This window comes from Daphnia carinata, chromosome 1 (genome assembly GCF_022539665.2).
Source record: "Daphnia carinata strain CSIRO-1 chromosome 1, CSIRO_AGI_Dcar_HiC_V3, whole genome shotgun sequence".
NCBI classification, from domain to species: Eukaryota; Metazoa; Arthropoda; class Branchiopoda; order Diplostraca; family Daphniidae; genus Daphnia; species Daphnia carinata.
In genome coordinates this window covers 13,451,750-13,465,033 of record NC_081331.1, presented here as the reverse complement: position 1 = coordinate 13,465,033, position 13,284 = coordinate 13,451,750, and the positions used below count along the sequence as shown (strand labels likewise).

The 13,284-nt window shown below is 39.9% G+C and overlaps 2 protein-coding genes, 1 non-coding gene and 1 pseudogene across 3 annotated transcripts; 1 reads left to right on the top strand and 3 right to left on the bottom strand.

The window, feature by feature from the left end:
- Positions 1 to 644: 644 nt before the first annotated feature.
- Positions 645 to 2,061, bottom strand: LOC130691664 (carbonyl reductase [NADPH] 1-like; annotated as a pseudogene).
- Positions 2,062 to 2,681: 620 nt separating this feature from the next.
- On the bottom strand, positions 2,682 to 3,741 carry LOC130691670 (centrosomal protein 43-like). The gene is made up of 4 exons (XM_057514659.2): positions 3,607 to 3,741; positions 3,495 to 3,548; positions 3,083 to 3,431; positions 2,682 to 3,021 (listed from the first exon to the last, which is right to left on the bottom strand). The coding sequence occupies exons 1-4, from the start codon at positions 3,685 to 3,687 to the stop codon at positions 2,816 to 2,818; spliced, it is 690 nt and encodes a 229-aa protein (XP_057370642.1). The 5' UTR covers positions 3,688 to 3,741; the 3' UTR covers positions 2,682 to 2,815.
- Positions 3,742 to 3,977: 236 nt separating this feature from the next.
- Positions 3,978 to 7,628, top strand: LOC130691641 (pre-mRNA-splicing factor ATP-dependent RNA helicase DHX16-like). Its single transcript, XM_057514610.2, has 6 exons — positions 3,978 to 4,593; positions 4,652 to 5,182; positions 5,252 to 5,520; positions 5,580 to 5,789; positions 5,856 to 6,212; positions 6,278 to 7,628. Exons 1-6 carry the CDS (start codon positions 4,086 to 4,088, stop codon positions 7,442 to 7,444), a joined length of 3,042 nt encoding a protein of 1,013 aa, XP_057370593.1. The 5' UTR covers positions 3,978 to 4,085; the 3' UTR covers positions 7,445 to 7,628.
- Positions 7,629 to 7,904: 276 nt separating this feature from the next.
- Trnam-cau (transfer RNA methionine (anticodon CAU)) lies at positions 7,905 to 7,976 on the bottom strand. The gene has a single exon. It is a non-coding gene; the product is annotated as a tRNA-Met (tRNA).
- Positions 7,977 to 13,284: the final 5,308 nt, after the last annotated feature.

Genomic DNA, 13,284 nt, shown 5'->3' with positions numbered 1-13,284 from the left:
AAGTTATTTTCGTGATTTTCGTTTCTTTTGAATGTAAACAGCTTATTTTCATTGCTAAACTAAAGATTTTGTTAAAATAAAATATATGTAGAAAAGTCGGGCTTATTTTTTTTTTGTCGGTCTTATTTAGCTGGTTCTAGCTGGGGGTGGGAGGTCTAGCGCTGGTTAAATTTAAAAATGGAAAAGATGTGTTTTCCTATGGGAATTACCGTGGGAATTTTCCCTCGACAATCTGCACGAACTGACATTCATTGGAGTTTTTTGGAAATCACAGCATATCCTAAGAATTGAATGCTAATTTCGAGAATATTGTATTTCTTTTCATTAAATCAACCGTTTTGGAAATGTACCGAATATTTGTACTGAACCACTTTAGTGCTGATGCGTATTGGCGCGCTAGACTGTAAATTTTTTTTTTTTTTACGTTTATTTTAGGAAATTCGAATTCTACGTCAAAACAGAATCATGCGCTGTTATTACCGTTTGAATACCAGTCTATATTTTGTAAATTTTACTAGATCTAAATTTTTGCGAAAAATGAAAAAAGTGGGAAGGCTATACCCTTCTCATTTTTCTCAAAATCTGCCGTATGATGACATATACCACAGGGGATCAGAAAACAACCAAAACTTGCGATAAAATAATTTCTTTCAGAACCTCAACCAACTGTATTGCACCACACGGAATAACATGTTTAGAACGGAAAAAATGGAAATGTGCCAGAATTCATCTTGCCAGTGTACGCGAAGACGTCCTCTTCACGAAAATATCGTGGAAGAACAGTATGGACATGGCGATGAAGATTTGCAACTTCAGTTATCAGTCTAGAGGTGGCATTGGCCCTTTCACCCAGTCAACAATTGTCTTATCACACCAAACAAAAGCTCCTTTTGGTTCTTGCACATTCGGTGGCAGAAGCGCAAGCCAAGAAGGAGCAACCGCACCTAGATGATAGTCAAGATTGAGCAAAATTTTGTTTTTCATATTGGGATTATCTATCATACCTTTCTCTGGAGTAAGAACTCCTTTGTATTCTGACATTTGGGTAGAAACATATCCTGGGTGTACGTGGTTGATAACAATGTCCTCGCGCGAATCACGTTCAAAGTCCCTATGCTGGATGCGCGTTAAAGCGCTAACGCCTATTTTGGATACGATGTAAGTTGTGTAGTAACCAGCTGCAGGCCAACCATATTTGACATGTTCTCCCTTTTGTGCTGCACTATTTCATAGAAAACAATGAATAGTGATTAAATTGTACAATCAATACAATAGACTTGAATCGCATAATTATAGTATGTGTGGCATAGCTTACTCCACAAAATTATGCATTAGGCTATCAAGTTCTTCATATGTTAAATCCAGAGATGCCAGCTTAGCACGCAAGTTAACAGCCACCGATTCTTCTCCTGGAATCTGTGTCAAATGACCCAACATGCTGGAAAGGTTCACCACCCTTGCATGGGGCTTAAGAATGGGAAAAAAATTTTGCAAACACGATGAGTATCAAAATAGTTGGTTTGCATGACAGTGGAGGCATGTTCAGCAAAAATGTCACCAGACATGCCTTCTTTAAAAGGTAAAAGAATGGCTGCATTGTTCACAAGAACATCCAGCCCCCCATATGTATCCTTCAAGTAGTCTCGCAATCGTAACACACTTGACTCATTGTTGATGTCTAGCTGGTGGTACTTAGGCTGCAAACCAATTTTTTTCAATTCTTCAACAGCAGCCAGGCCGCTTTCTTCATTTCGAGAGGTGAGGTAGACTGAACCTTCGAAATCTTTGCACAGCGCCTTAACCGTGGCGAAACCGATTCCCTGGTTTGAACCAGTTACCTAAATACTCCCAAATTGACGAATTTGTATCAGCGTAACCCAGAGCATAGGGTGATTTAATAAGGAATATTACCACGGCAACTCGATTTTGTGACATGCTCAAATTTGGATCTAATGATGTATTAGGACGTTCTGTATCCTTCGCTGTGTCCTTTTCTTATTTAGGTACCTTTCGATTTAACAGCTAGCAGAAGACACACGAAATAGTAGCACGACTGCAAAACAGTTTCTTTCCAAACCGCGTAAAAATACGAAAATTTTATAAATAATAAGAATTAAATAAAACAGGTTATTAAAACTGTCTTTTCCATTGACAAAATCTGATCTGATATTCGAAATTCTCGTTTAATTTTGATCAAAACGGCTTAATTTTATGGAATTCTGAGACATGTCCCAATTTGCCAGATTTTGAAAAACAGAGAAGGGTATAGCCTTCTCATTTTTGCGATTGTGGATAAAATCTGACTTGAGCTAAAAACACTTGATTCCTACTCAAAATTGAAAGATGATCACGAATATCAGGTTCATTTTGAACTGTGACTGGCAGTTTTGACGGTACGGCGTTTGAAATGGAAATGGTCAAATTTATTGATGTCTTCGTTCTACTCATAACTCAATAACCAATTCGATAAATCCAAATCTGCCCTGATATTTGAAATCGTCGTTTAATTTTGATCCAAATGGGTTAGCTTTGTCCAATTCTGCCATACGTCCCAATTTGCCAGATTTTGAAAAGAAGAAGGCTATTGCCTTCGCACTTTTGGCTTTTTTCGTGAAATCTCAACTTTCGCTAAATACACTAGACTACTAGACCAAAATTCAGCTGAGAATCACGAGAAAAAATTGTGTTGACGTTCTACAATTCTTTTTCGTACATTATCACCCGTAATACAGTTACCGTTTTAAACAAACATACTCAACAGTTTTATAAGACACATCAGCCTTTTTCCGAACAAATCTCAGTAATTGTGCAAAAATCAAAGTTTCTCTACGTGGTCGGCAACACTGAGTGAGGTGTTTGATGTCGATTTATCTATTGTGTCCGCTGCATTGGAACTTTCACTCACCAGAAGATCTGAGGCTGACACATCTAACTCTTCCTCCACACTGGCCTCTTTGATTTCATTTTTTGGGGTTGATTCTGAAGATGACTGGAAATCTTCATCATAATCATCACTACTAACTAGAAATCATTTATTAGATGGATATGTGCCTCCTGTGGTATAATATGAATGGATTATTACCTTTAAGATTCACAAGGTTGTCTTTTACATGGTCTACTAATTCAGAGGTTGGTTTTCCTGACTTTGTTTCAAGAGCAGCCTTGGAACCTCGTTCTTTCATGAAATTGGTTACCAATGCAAGCAAAAGTGGAACTTCAGGACTAACATTTTCTAGCCCAAGATCACAGGCTACATCCGATCGGGACATACTTTTGTAGGAAACACTTTCACATGTTTCAGGATCAAACACTGCTAGAGTGAATTGCATGTTGAATAATGTGAGAAAATCTCTGATGAGTGACATAGTGATAGCTCCATGCTTAGTTGATACAAATTCCTGTACAGCTGAATCACTGTTTGGGAATGTGACCTTTGGATATAATGAGACAGAGTTAACATGACTCACGAAATAAAAAAAAATTTTGTACCAAACCTTTGAGTCTTCCTGTTGGTCTAAAGCCAAAAATGTGCTTGCCCGTAGCTGTGCCTAAAGAAAAATAAAACGTTGGAATTATGGCTTACAATATAAGGCATTTCTATAGTACTCGAAGCTTTCCAAGAACTCCATTATTTTCTAGAGTTTTTGCAATCAAATCTCGTAGTTCTGGATCTTCTTCGGTTGACATGTTTGTGTTTGACTGCAACTGGCGGTTGTCGTTGGTGACGATAGCCTAAACATGCAAATTCCAAGTTTATAGATATGTGCGACGCCACCTGGTAAATGTAGTGGGAATTAAATATTTAAAGTTGAATTATTTTCAGCTTTTAAAAAATCCAGTTTGTTGAAACATAAATCAGGATCTTTTTCCGTTTCAGAAATGTTTTAACTTTCATAAAAATCAACAGTTGAACTATTATATTCCTGGTCGCTTGTTGTGCCGCTACGTCTGAGCGCCACATTTAGTCTGCTGCGTTTTCCATTATTGTGGACGATCCTCCAAGGTTTTTCATTATCAACAGTTTCAGACGGACTCGACGTTCCTAATGCATTGTTTACGAATTAGTTTCTGAATAAAATTAAAAAATGAATTTAGAAACGTGGGTTAGTGATCAGTTAATTGAAATTCTAGACTTTAGTGACCGCTATACGTCTCAGTTTCTGGCGTCGCTTGCGCATAAAAGTTCATCAGTGAATGACCTTATTGAGAAAGTCCGTAGCACAGACACTATAGATGTGACAAACGCAAAAGTCATGACTTTCTTGACAGAACTGTGGGGGAAGATTCCGAGAGCAGCCCCGAAAGTTAATCTTGAAAGAATTGCTGCAAAGCAGCAAGAGCAAGCTATGTTAGCAATGATTGAAAAAAACAAACGATACAAATTGTTGGAAGACAGTGACGAAGAAGTAATGGCTCCTCCACCACCACCTGCTAGCAAAAAAATTAAGAAAGAAAAAAGAAAGTCTGAATCCAGCAGTGAGGATGAAGATGAAAAGCAACGAGTGAAAGATTTAAAAGAAAGAGATGAGTTCTCAGAACGTCTCAAACTAAAAGATAAAGATAAACAGAGGAATGTGGTAACTGTTGGGAAAGGTATATTTGTTACATGATTTGATTGATTGTGATTGCCATGTCATGTTATTTATTAAAGGCTTTGCTGAGGCTGCTAAACGACTTCAGATGGAGGCTGAAGATAAAGCAAATATTATTCCCAAACTTAGAGTTGAATCAAGAAGAAAATATTTGGAGAAACGAAAGGGTGACAAAATCACTGAATTGGAAGCAGATATTTTCGATGACGAATACCTGTTTGATGAGCAACAACTTACGGAGCGTGAACGAAAGGATCGCGAGTACAAAAAGAAAATTCTCAATCTTGCGAAAGAACACGACAAGGCCCGAGAGTTGGAATTAGTTCAACGGTACCATATGCCCGATGACAAGCGGGATAAAGCAATGCCTGACAGATACGTCGAGATAGATGACAGAGAGAAACAACCACATTCTGAGCAGCGAGTTTGGGAAGATGCACGCATGGCTACTGCCCAATGGAATTTTGGTGCTAGGGATGCAAAACAGCGACTTCAAGAGAAAGGAAAAGTTCACGACTATGATCTCTTGTTGGATGACACCATTGACTTCGTTCAGACAAATCAACTTGCCGGGACGAAGGGTATCGAAGGTGAGGCAAATCGTACAAACTATGCAAGCTTACAATGATCTTCATTTCTATTTACATTCCTATATTAAGATCAACCAGAGGTAAGTGACATCCAGAAGAAGAAAATGTCGTTGCAAGAAACAAGGAAATCTCTACCGATATTTCCATTTCGTGAAGATTTACTGCAAGCCGTAGAAGACCATCAAATTTTGATCGTGGAAGGAGAGACGGGCTCTGGTAAAACAACGCAAATCCCACAATATCTTTACGAAGCAGGGTATTGCAAAGACGGTAAAAAAATTGGATGCACACAGCCTCGTCGTGTTGCTGCCATGAGCGTTGCTGCCCGCGTAGCTCAGGTATGAGCTTGGTGAATAATTGTAATTTTAAATCAAATTTTATGAAATAACATCCACAGGAAATGGGCAAGAAACTTGGTAACGAAGTTGGTTATAGCATTCGATTTGAGGATTGCACATCAGAGAGAACTGTAATCAAATATATGACTGACGGAATGTTGTTGCGAGAGTTCCTCTCCGAACCTGATTTACAGAGTTATAGTGTCATGATCATCGACGAGGCTCACGAACGAACACTTCACACCGATATTCTTTTTGGTTTGATCAAAGTAAGCCATTTCAGTCTTTAGTTACCATGATGCAACATTGACGTGACTCCTTATCATTGTCGATAGGATATCGCCCGTTTTCGACCTGATTTGAAGCTTCTTATTTCCAGTGCTACATTGGATGCTGAAAAATTCTCCGATTTCTTTGATGAAGCTCCCATTTTCCGCATCCCTGGTAGAAGATTTCCCGTGGAAATTTTTTACACCAAAGCACCCGAAGCAGATTATATCGACGCCTGCGTAGTCACAATCCTTCAAATTCACGTAACGCAAGATGCAGGGGACATTCTTGTTTTCCTTACTGGACAAGAAGAAATTGAAACTGCTCAGGAGAGCCTGACAGAACGGACCCGACGATTAGGTACAAGGATAAAAGAATTGCTGATTCTACCTATCTATGCCAATTTACCGTCAGATATGCAGGTTTGTACATTCAGGCTTTTTTTGTTTCCTGGTTTTTAATCTGCCTTCACTTTTAATTCACATAGGCAAAAATTTTCGAGCCAACTCCCCCTGGTGCCAGGAAATGCATTTTGGCAACGAATATCGCAGAAACGTCTTTGACTATTGACAACATCATCTTCGTAATTGACCCAGGATTTTGCAAGCAAAATTCATACAATGCGCGAACGGGAATGGAATCCTTAGTGGTCGTTCCAATTTCCAAAGCGTCAGCTAACCAACGAGCAGGACGAGCTGGACGTGTTGCAGCTGGCAAATGCTTTCGTTTATACACAGCGTGGGCGTACAAGCATGAACTCGAAGAGAACACAGTACCTGAAATTCAGCGAGTCAATTTGGGCAACGTCGTTCTGTTGCTCAAGTCACTCGGCATTAACGATCTAATCCACTTTGACTTCCTTGATCCTCCTCCGCACGAAACACTGGCATTGGCGCTAGAGCAACTGTACGCTCTAGGAGCCCTCAACCACATGGGCGAATTGACAAAGTTGGGCCGACGCATGGCAGAATTCCCTGTTGACCCAATGATGGCCAAAATGCTATTAGCATCAGAAAAGTACAAATGCTCGGAGGAAATTGTTACTATTGCTGCGATGCTGTCAGTCAACAGCGCCGTCTTTTATCGACCAAAAGATAAAGCTATTCACGCCGACACCGCTCGCAAGAACTTCTTTTCTCCTGGCGGCGACCATTTCACCTTGCTTAACGTTTACAACCAGTGGGTTGACACGGACTTTTCGACCCAATGGTGCTTCGAGAACTTCATTCAACATCGATCAATGCGACGCGCTAGGGACGTTAGAGAACAGCTAGTCGGCCTGGTGGAACGTGTCGAAATTGACATGGTTTCCAATAAAGACGATTTAGTAGCCATCGGTAAGGCAGTGACAGCTGGATTCTTTTACAACACATCGCGTTTATCCAAGACTGGTGGTTACAAGACAGTTAAACACAATCAGACAGTTCTCATCCATCCCAACAGCTCCATGTTCGAAGAACTTCCGCGCTGGCTCATCTATCACGAACTTGTGTTCACAACTAAAGAGTATATGAGGCAAGTCATTCAGATTGAAAATAGCTGGCTATTGGAAGTTGCTCCTCATTATTACAAGGCGAAAGATTTGGAAGATACAACAACTCGTAAGATGCCCAAAAACAAGGGCAAATCACGAGCAGAGTTGGGAGATCATTGATCTGTGAAGATCCTTTGGATTTGATTGTGAAAATTTCGCTCTTTTATTCATCATTTTGAGTGATCATGAATATAGCAACACGTAATATTATAAGGTTGGATCTCTGCCACCCTATGGTTTTATCAGTGTTATTTTGCCACCTTGTGATTGTTTTGGGTCGATAAAAATACAGTCTCTTTTTCTAGCTGTGCCTTTTCATAATTTGATATCTCGTTCTTATCTCCTTGGTCAGAAATGTGCAACCGGCTAAAAACTTTTGAAAAGAACGATTATGACGTCAACATAGGTGATAGACAAAATAAATCATTCAATATTCAAGAGAAATAATAGAAACGAATTTAGAAATGTAGTGTGTTTCCTTTGGTTGTTTGAAATACGAAATTTTTATTTACTAGACAATTCCGAATTTCACTATTGAAAGCAAAAGCAATTTGTTTTAAAAATGAAAAAAGAATTGCTTTAGCAGAGCGTGGTTTCGATCCACGGACCTCTGGGTTATGGGCCCAGCACGCTTCCGCTGCGCCACTCTGCTATGGTTATTTTTGATAATTCTTTGTGTTTATGCTTCGGATCAGACGTTGCGGGGATATTGAATATTTAACGGTATTAATATACAACTGGGGCGCGAAGCCAAATTCAAGTATCACACGAATTTTTAAGCATTAATATTAAAAATCAACAGATTCATTTATTGCAACGTAACGTAAGAAACAAAGGCTAATTTCTTATCCAAACGAGCGCTGGCGCTTAAACCTTACGGCCAATATACTCTCAATCTATACTCAAACATTAGCGAACACACCTACAAAGCAACCTTAACACAATAATTATCAGTTGTTTACATGTTCGATACTCACAGCAATCCCAAAGAAGTGGAAGTTACAGTTAACATTTCTTAAGCCTAAAAGTTCTCGGCACAGCAAAGCACAGCAGAGCTTCATTATCAGCGAATCAATTTTCGAGTAAGCTGACACCATAATTATTATTATAGATAATTACAGATCACTTCGATGGAAACGAGACTTCCATAAAGGCAGATAAAGACTGTTTATACTTAATACCAAGGTCGTTTAAGATTAAATAGCTATTTTTGGACCGAAGAGTTGGGATTCGGTAGTTCTTGGAAGCCATTACGGCTCCATCTTATTATTCAGTGATCGAATGTTGCGCTGATCGCGCTTTCGAATTCATGATATGGTCTGGTTTCGATAAGTGGTCAGGAAAGAAAATTCCTTCTTCTGCTCAATGAAATTCATGGCATCTTTTCAAGTTGAAAAGACGAAAACAGTTTTTTGAAAGTAGGGCGCCAACTTTCAAAGGTTGTCTCCCCGTGTGGATTTGAATAAGATAATTGCTATCCTTTTTATACCGTTTTGAACTACACAAAACATAATGTAATAAGGGGATATACTCTAGCTTGGCTAACCTCATTATATTCTTTCCCAAGAAAGCGAAAAAAAAAATAAATTCAAGAGATTTTGGGTGGGCTTTTCTCACGAGAAAATATAATGGAGGATTCAATTGTCGCGGTTGACAACACCAACTAAATTGAAACAAAGCTCGTTACTAGCTAGATTAAATAAAAATGTATTTCTTTTTTTGTCCCAAAACAATGCCCTTGGCACCGACAGGCGTTGGTTAAATCAGAGCTCTGACGTCATAATGCTTTTGTACATTTGAATCAATTTTTGTCCTATCTATTGTATTACTCGGAAATCGGGTTTTCGCAACGAAATCCTTGCAACCTTCAGCTTTCGAAGAACAAAGATCTATGGGGTGGGGTTTTTTTTCTGCAATATTTTTTCCAGACTTTGCATTATTTTCATCACCACTCCAAAATTCTGTATTATAAACAAGATGGTGGGTGGCCTTCAGTACTGCCATAAATGACGAGTGTCATAGAAGAAGGGCCAGGCACTGGACTTCATTAAAAAGCAGCGTCGTGATCAACATTTTTGCCCTTGAAATTTCAGTCTCAGCTCTTTATGCTACTCCAGCATCTTTTATTCAAAAAATATTTAATTACCACTGTTTGAAATTCAAAGTGTTTCGACGATGTCTAAAAAAGGCAAGGCCTTTCGTTTGTCGTTAGCGAAAAATTCTAATGCGGCACATATACTACCTTTGCTATTCGAAAAGTAAATATTCCCAACGATGGATGAAAAAGGTGGTATATCGTTATAGGTCCGCACTAACAAGGCGATACTTTCTTATCTGTTTTCACGCAATGATTGACCGCATTCGCATCAAAGTTGATAAAGACGTGAAACGTTACTGATGCCTTACACCCAATCACCGAGAGATGTAAAGAGCAAACTGGTTTTACGATTCAAAACAATAAAGATTCGTGTTTGAAATGGTTAAATCAATTCCTTAAAAAGAGAAGGCGGAAAACTCAAGCGTTTTGCAGATAATTATTTTAGTTTTTGTCTATTATCTTGACACCTAAGAAAAATTATTGTTATGGTTGTCGTCGCGTTGAACGATTCTCTTCACGGCCAGTCCAGTTGCCCAGCGCTAGGTGGCCTGTGATGGTGTATTTCAAATGGAAGACATTTTATGACGCAAAAGAGAAGAATCATTACACAGCTCCAGCTATCTGGCACCATTTTGCTGCCAAACTGTTCCCGGAAAAAAAGAACGGAAAGATCTTTCGCCGTTGACCCCAACGTTATACGGCCCGTTGCTACGTGCGGGAGTGTTGATACCTCATGACCATAAAAAACATAAAAGAGGGGGAACCATTGCAAGACGGGGTAGATTTTTTTTTTCTAAAAAAGCTCTTACAACCTCATCTGGACGCGGCCATTATGTGCGGCGATGAGATCATTCGATTGGCCGAATGTGGTGACTGAAGAAAATGAGAACAAAGAGACGCACATATGCGAGAAATCCCATTTGCAATGCGCAAATGGTAAATTTCCTGCTTCGAAATGACGGGGAATTTTACTTGAAAGTCCATCGTCTTGTTGCTGACATGATTCAAATCAAATGAGATTATCAGCAGAGGGAAGAACATGCACGAGGCAACTCCCAGCTTCCAGATCGTGCATATCTATCCTATAGAGACAGAACATCGGAATGATTTTCGGTATAAAGAGGAGGGAACGGAGAAAGAGTTGCATAAACTTCAAACGATGCCGGCGAATCCCTCGAGTACTATATTGTAGTTGGTGCTGTTCCGTTTCGTACAATCTCCTTCTCCTCTTCTCAGCGACTGAAAATATAAATTCACGTCGTCTGCCAACGTGTGATTGCGTCACGAACCGACAGATTGGATATGCACTGGGAATCGGGTGAGACAAGTCGGAGACGCATGTTGGAAAACGGTAGAAAAGAGCCGAGATAACAAGTTCGTTCTTCTCCGTTTCTTTTCTCGTAGTGAAGAGGAAGAAAAGAGAGGGGAAGAAAACAAAGAAGTTGAATTATTGTTTCGACGGCAGCGACAATGCTGGAAACCCGAGGAATGTTTTCTTCTTCCTATACCATTTCGTTTGGTGAATTTCTCCCGGCTGGCTTTTATATAGGAAAAGAAAAGCTTGTTCATTTGCATATCGATTCATTATCTGGCGACTTGCTGCTGTTCCTGCTGTTCCTTGCTACTCCTCGCTTCTGCTCCGATGCCGGTAAAAAACAAAACAAAAAAAAAAAACCGTGAGCGGATGAACATAAAAAAAATAAAACACAAATTTGCAATTCAAATGACGTAATGGAAAAAAAAATACCCAAACGCAACCCCTTGTTCTTTTTCCTCCCCGCTTTCCGCATTTGCCGCTTTTGCTGGACGAATCAACTTGATCCAACGGCTTCCGAGTGTATATCAAATGCACTAAGCCAATCGACAAACTAGAAAACATCGCATTCTAGCATGCATAAAGTTAATGTCCCCCTTCGGCCAATAACGACAATGACCGACAGCTGAGTTGAGCTGGCGACGTGCCGGTGAGTTCCAAAAGGAGAGGACCAGACCACACAGGCACGCAGGTGAGTTCTCTGAGTTTTTGAATTCTTGAATAAAAGAGAGAGAAAAAAAAAGTGTTTAAGGTTCTTGGGGTTAGCCAAAATTGGGTGGCCTCTAGCCGTAATGGCTGCGCTATCCCTTCTTTGACGTATTATAGACTGAAAAAAAAGGAACGAGAAACCCACTATGTCTCCTCCCTCTTTCTTCCAGTTTCCGTCAACCTTTTTTACCCTCTGCCTACCGTTGCTAGGGTGACAGAAAGCCACCAAGCTTGTGTATACACTGCATAGTAGGATGAATGAGGTGCAATAAAAGATGCTGTGGCCATATAAAAAAACATCGACTTGACCGCGCTTGCATTTTCTTCACCATACACACCACTTTCTCATTCTCTCTTCTTTCGTTCTTTATTATTTTACTTGTATAGAGCTGCTTGTTTGGGCTGCTTCTCAGGTCTGACAAAAGACGTGGGCCCCGAGTTCCTTCTTTTGCGTGGGAAATGTCAGCAAACACCAGTCACCTTTTCATTGGCCTTCGTACACAACACGAGACATAATGGAGACCTATTCAACAAGCGGAATAGTCCTTCCCCTATATAATATCCCTTTTTTCAGTTATTTATTGTGAAATATATCCCAGTCGATTTGTCCAGCCGCAAGAAGGAGAACCCGCTTCGCTGCAGGAGATCTGTTTTGAATCCTTTTCTTCTTTGGGCTTCCATAAGAAAAGCTTCTTCTCCAATCGTATAGGCCAATTAAAATGATGTATTCACACAGGTGATACATCGACACGGTCACCGACCAAATAACACGGCAGATTTTTTATATTTGGCCACCTTTGTTAGGTGTGTATTGCTCTTTTTTTTTCTTTGTGTGTGTGTGTAGACAGGGACATTTCCGATTCTTTAAGTTTTTGAATGGAAGACAAATTCCGCGCGCGACTGCGTTTCAAATAAGCGGAGTGTTGTGTGGATGTGTTTGACCAGTTGTGTGTGGGGGCGGAAGCGATTTGTAACGGACTGAATGGCCAAAAAAGAAAAGGTGGTAAAACATGTTTTCGGTTCTTAACCAAAGTTCCGATGTATGGAAACATGAGGACGGGCCAATTTCAATAGCGTGAAGAAAGTGATGACTCCAAAAAAGCAAAAGCTCTACATTGTTGACGTACTATGTTTGTAAATGTTTTAAAGCAAAAAGTGGTACAGGCCAGAAGCGGGGGGCTGTGTGTATCTAACAAGAGGCCTATCTAAACTATATAGGCTAACTCTTTTGTGTTTGTACCAACAAACAAGAGGCACACTTGACCGAACGAAAACAGTAGTAAGTTTTATTTTTTTTCTTTTGGTCTATATAGAACAAGATAGTAAACAGAGCTACGGTGGTTGCTTTTTTCCCACGGGGTAAATGCTTTTATAGGCCTTTTTTTAAAGGAATCTTCAGAATCCCGGAATCGAATTCGTCTCCTACAAGCCGACCATAAGGAATGAAGGCGAACAACGGAACATGAAAATATGCTATATATCCATGGGTTCACAGTTTTCTTGTGTTTAGTTTTATGATCTATGCAGGCAAAAGGCCTGGGAAAAAATGAAATCAACAACTGTCTTAGGGTTGGTATATACGTACCCTTCTCACTTATAACAGCCCCCGTATCGTAATATAAGAAGAGTGGGGGAGACACACAAAATAGTGTGTTGCCCTTCAATCAGTTCTGCTCAGTCGTTGTTGACTTCTGGGAGTCAAATTTGGGACGGGCCTGAATTTCGTTACGGGAATCCCCCCTTCCTTTTTTTTTTTTTTTTTGCCCTCATCTCTCGACATGTATAATCCAAGCAAAACTCCATAAATCTGTTGCGGAAATTTCCCACAGGAGGACTTCT

Bases quoted from the DNA above. Each gene is read 5' to 3' on its own strand.
- LOC130691670 (XM_057514659.2), bottom strand. From the start codon at position 3,687: ATGTCAACCGAAGAAGATCCAGAACTACGAGATTTGATTGCAAAAACT. The intron at 3,549-3,606 runs GTACTATAGAAA...ATTTTTCTTTAG, and splicing joins GAGTTCTTGGAAAGCTTCGA to GCACAGCTACGGGCAAGCAC. The intron at 3,022-3,082 runs GTAATAATCCAT...AATGATTTCTAG, and splicing joins CAACCTTGTGAATCTTAAAG to TTAGTAGTGATGATTATGAT.
- LOC130691641 (XM_057514610.2), top strand. From the start codon at position 4,086: ATGAATTTAGAAACGTGGGTTAGTGATCAGTTAATTGAAATTCTAGAC. The intron at 5,183-5,251 runs GTGAGGCAAATC...TCCTATATTAAG, and splicing joins CGGGACGAAGGGTATCGAAG to ATCAACCAGAGGTAAGTGAC. The intron at 5,521-5,579 runs GTATGAGCTTGG...TAACATCCACAG, and splicing joins TTGCTGCCCGCGTAGCTCAG to GAAATGGGCAAGAAACTTGG.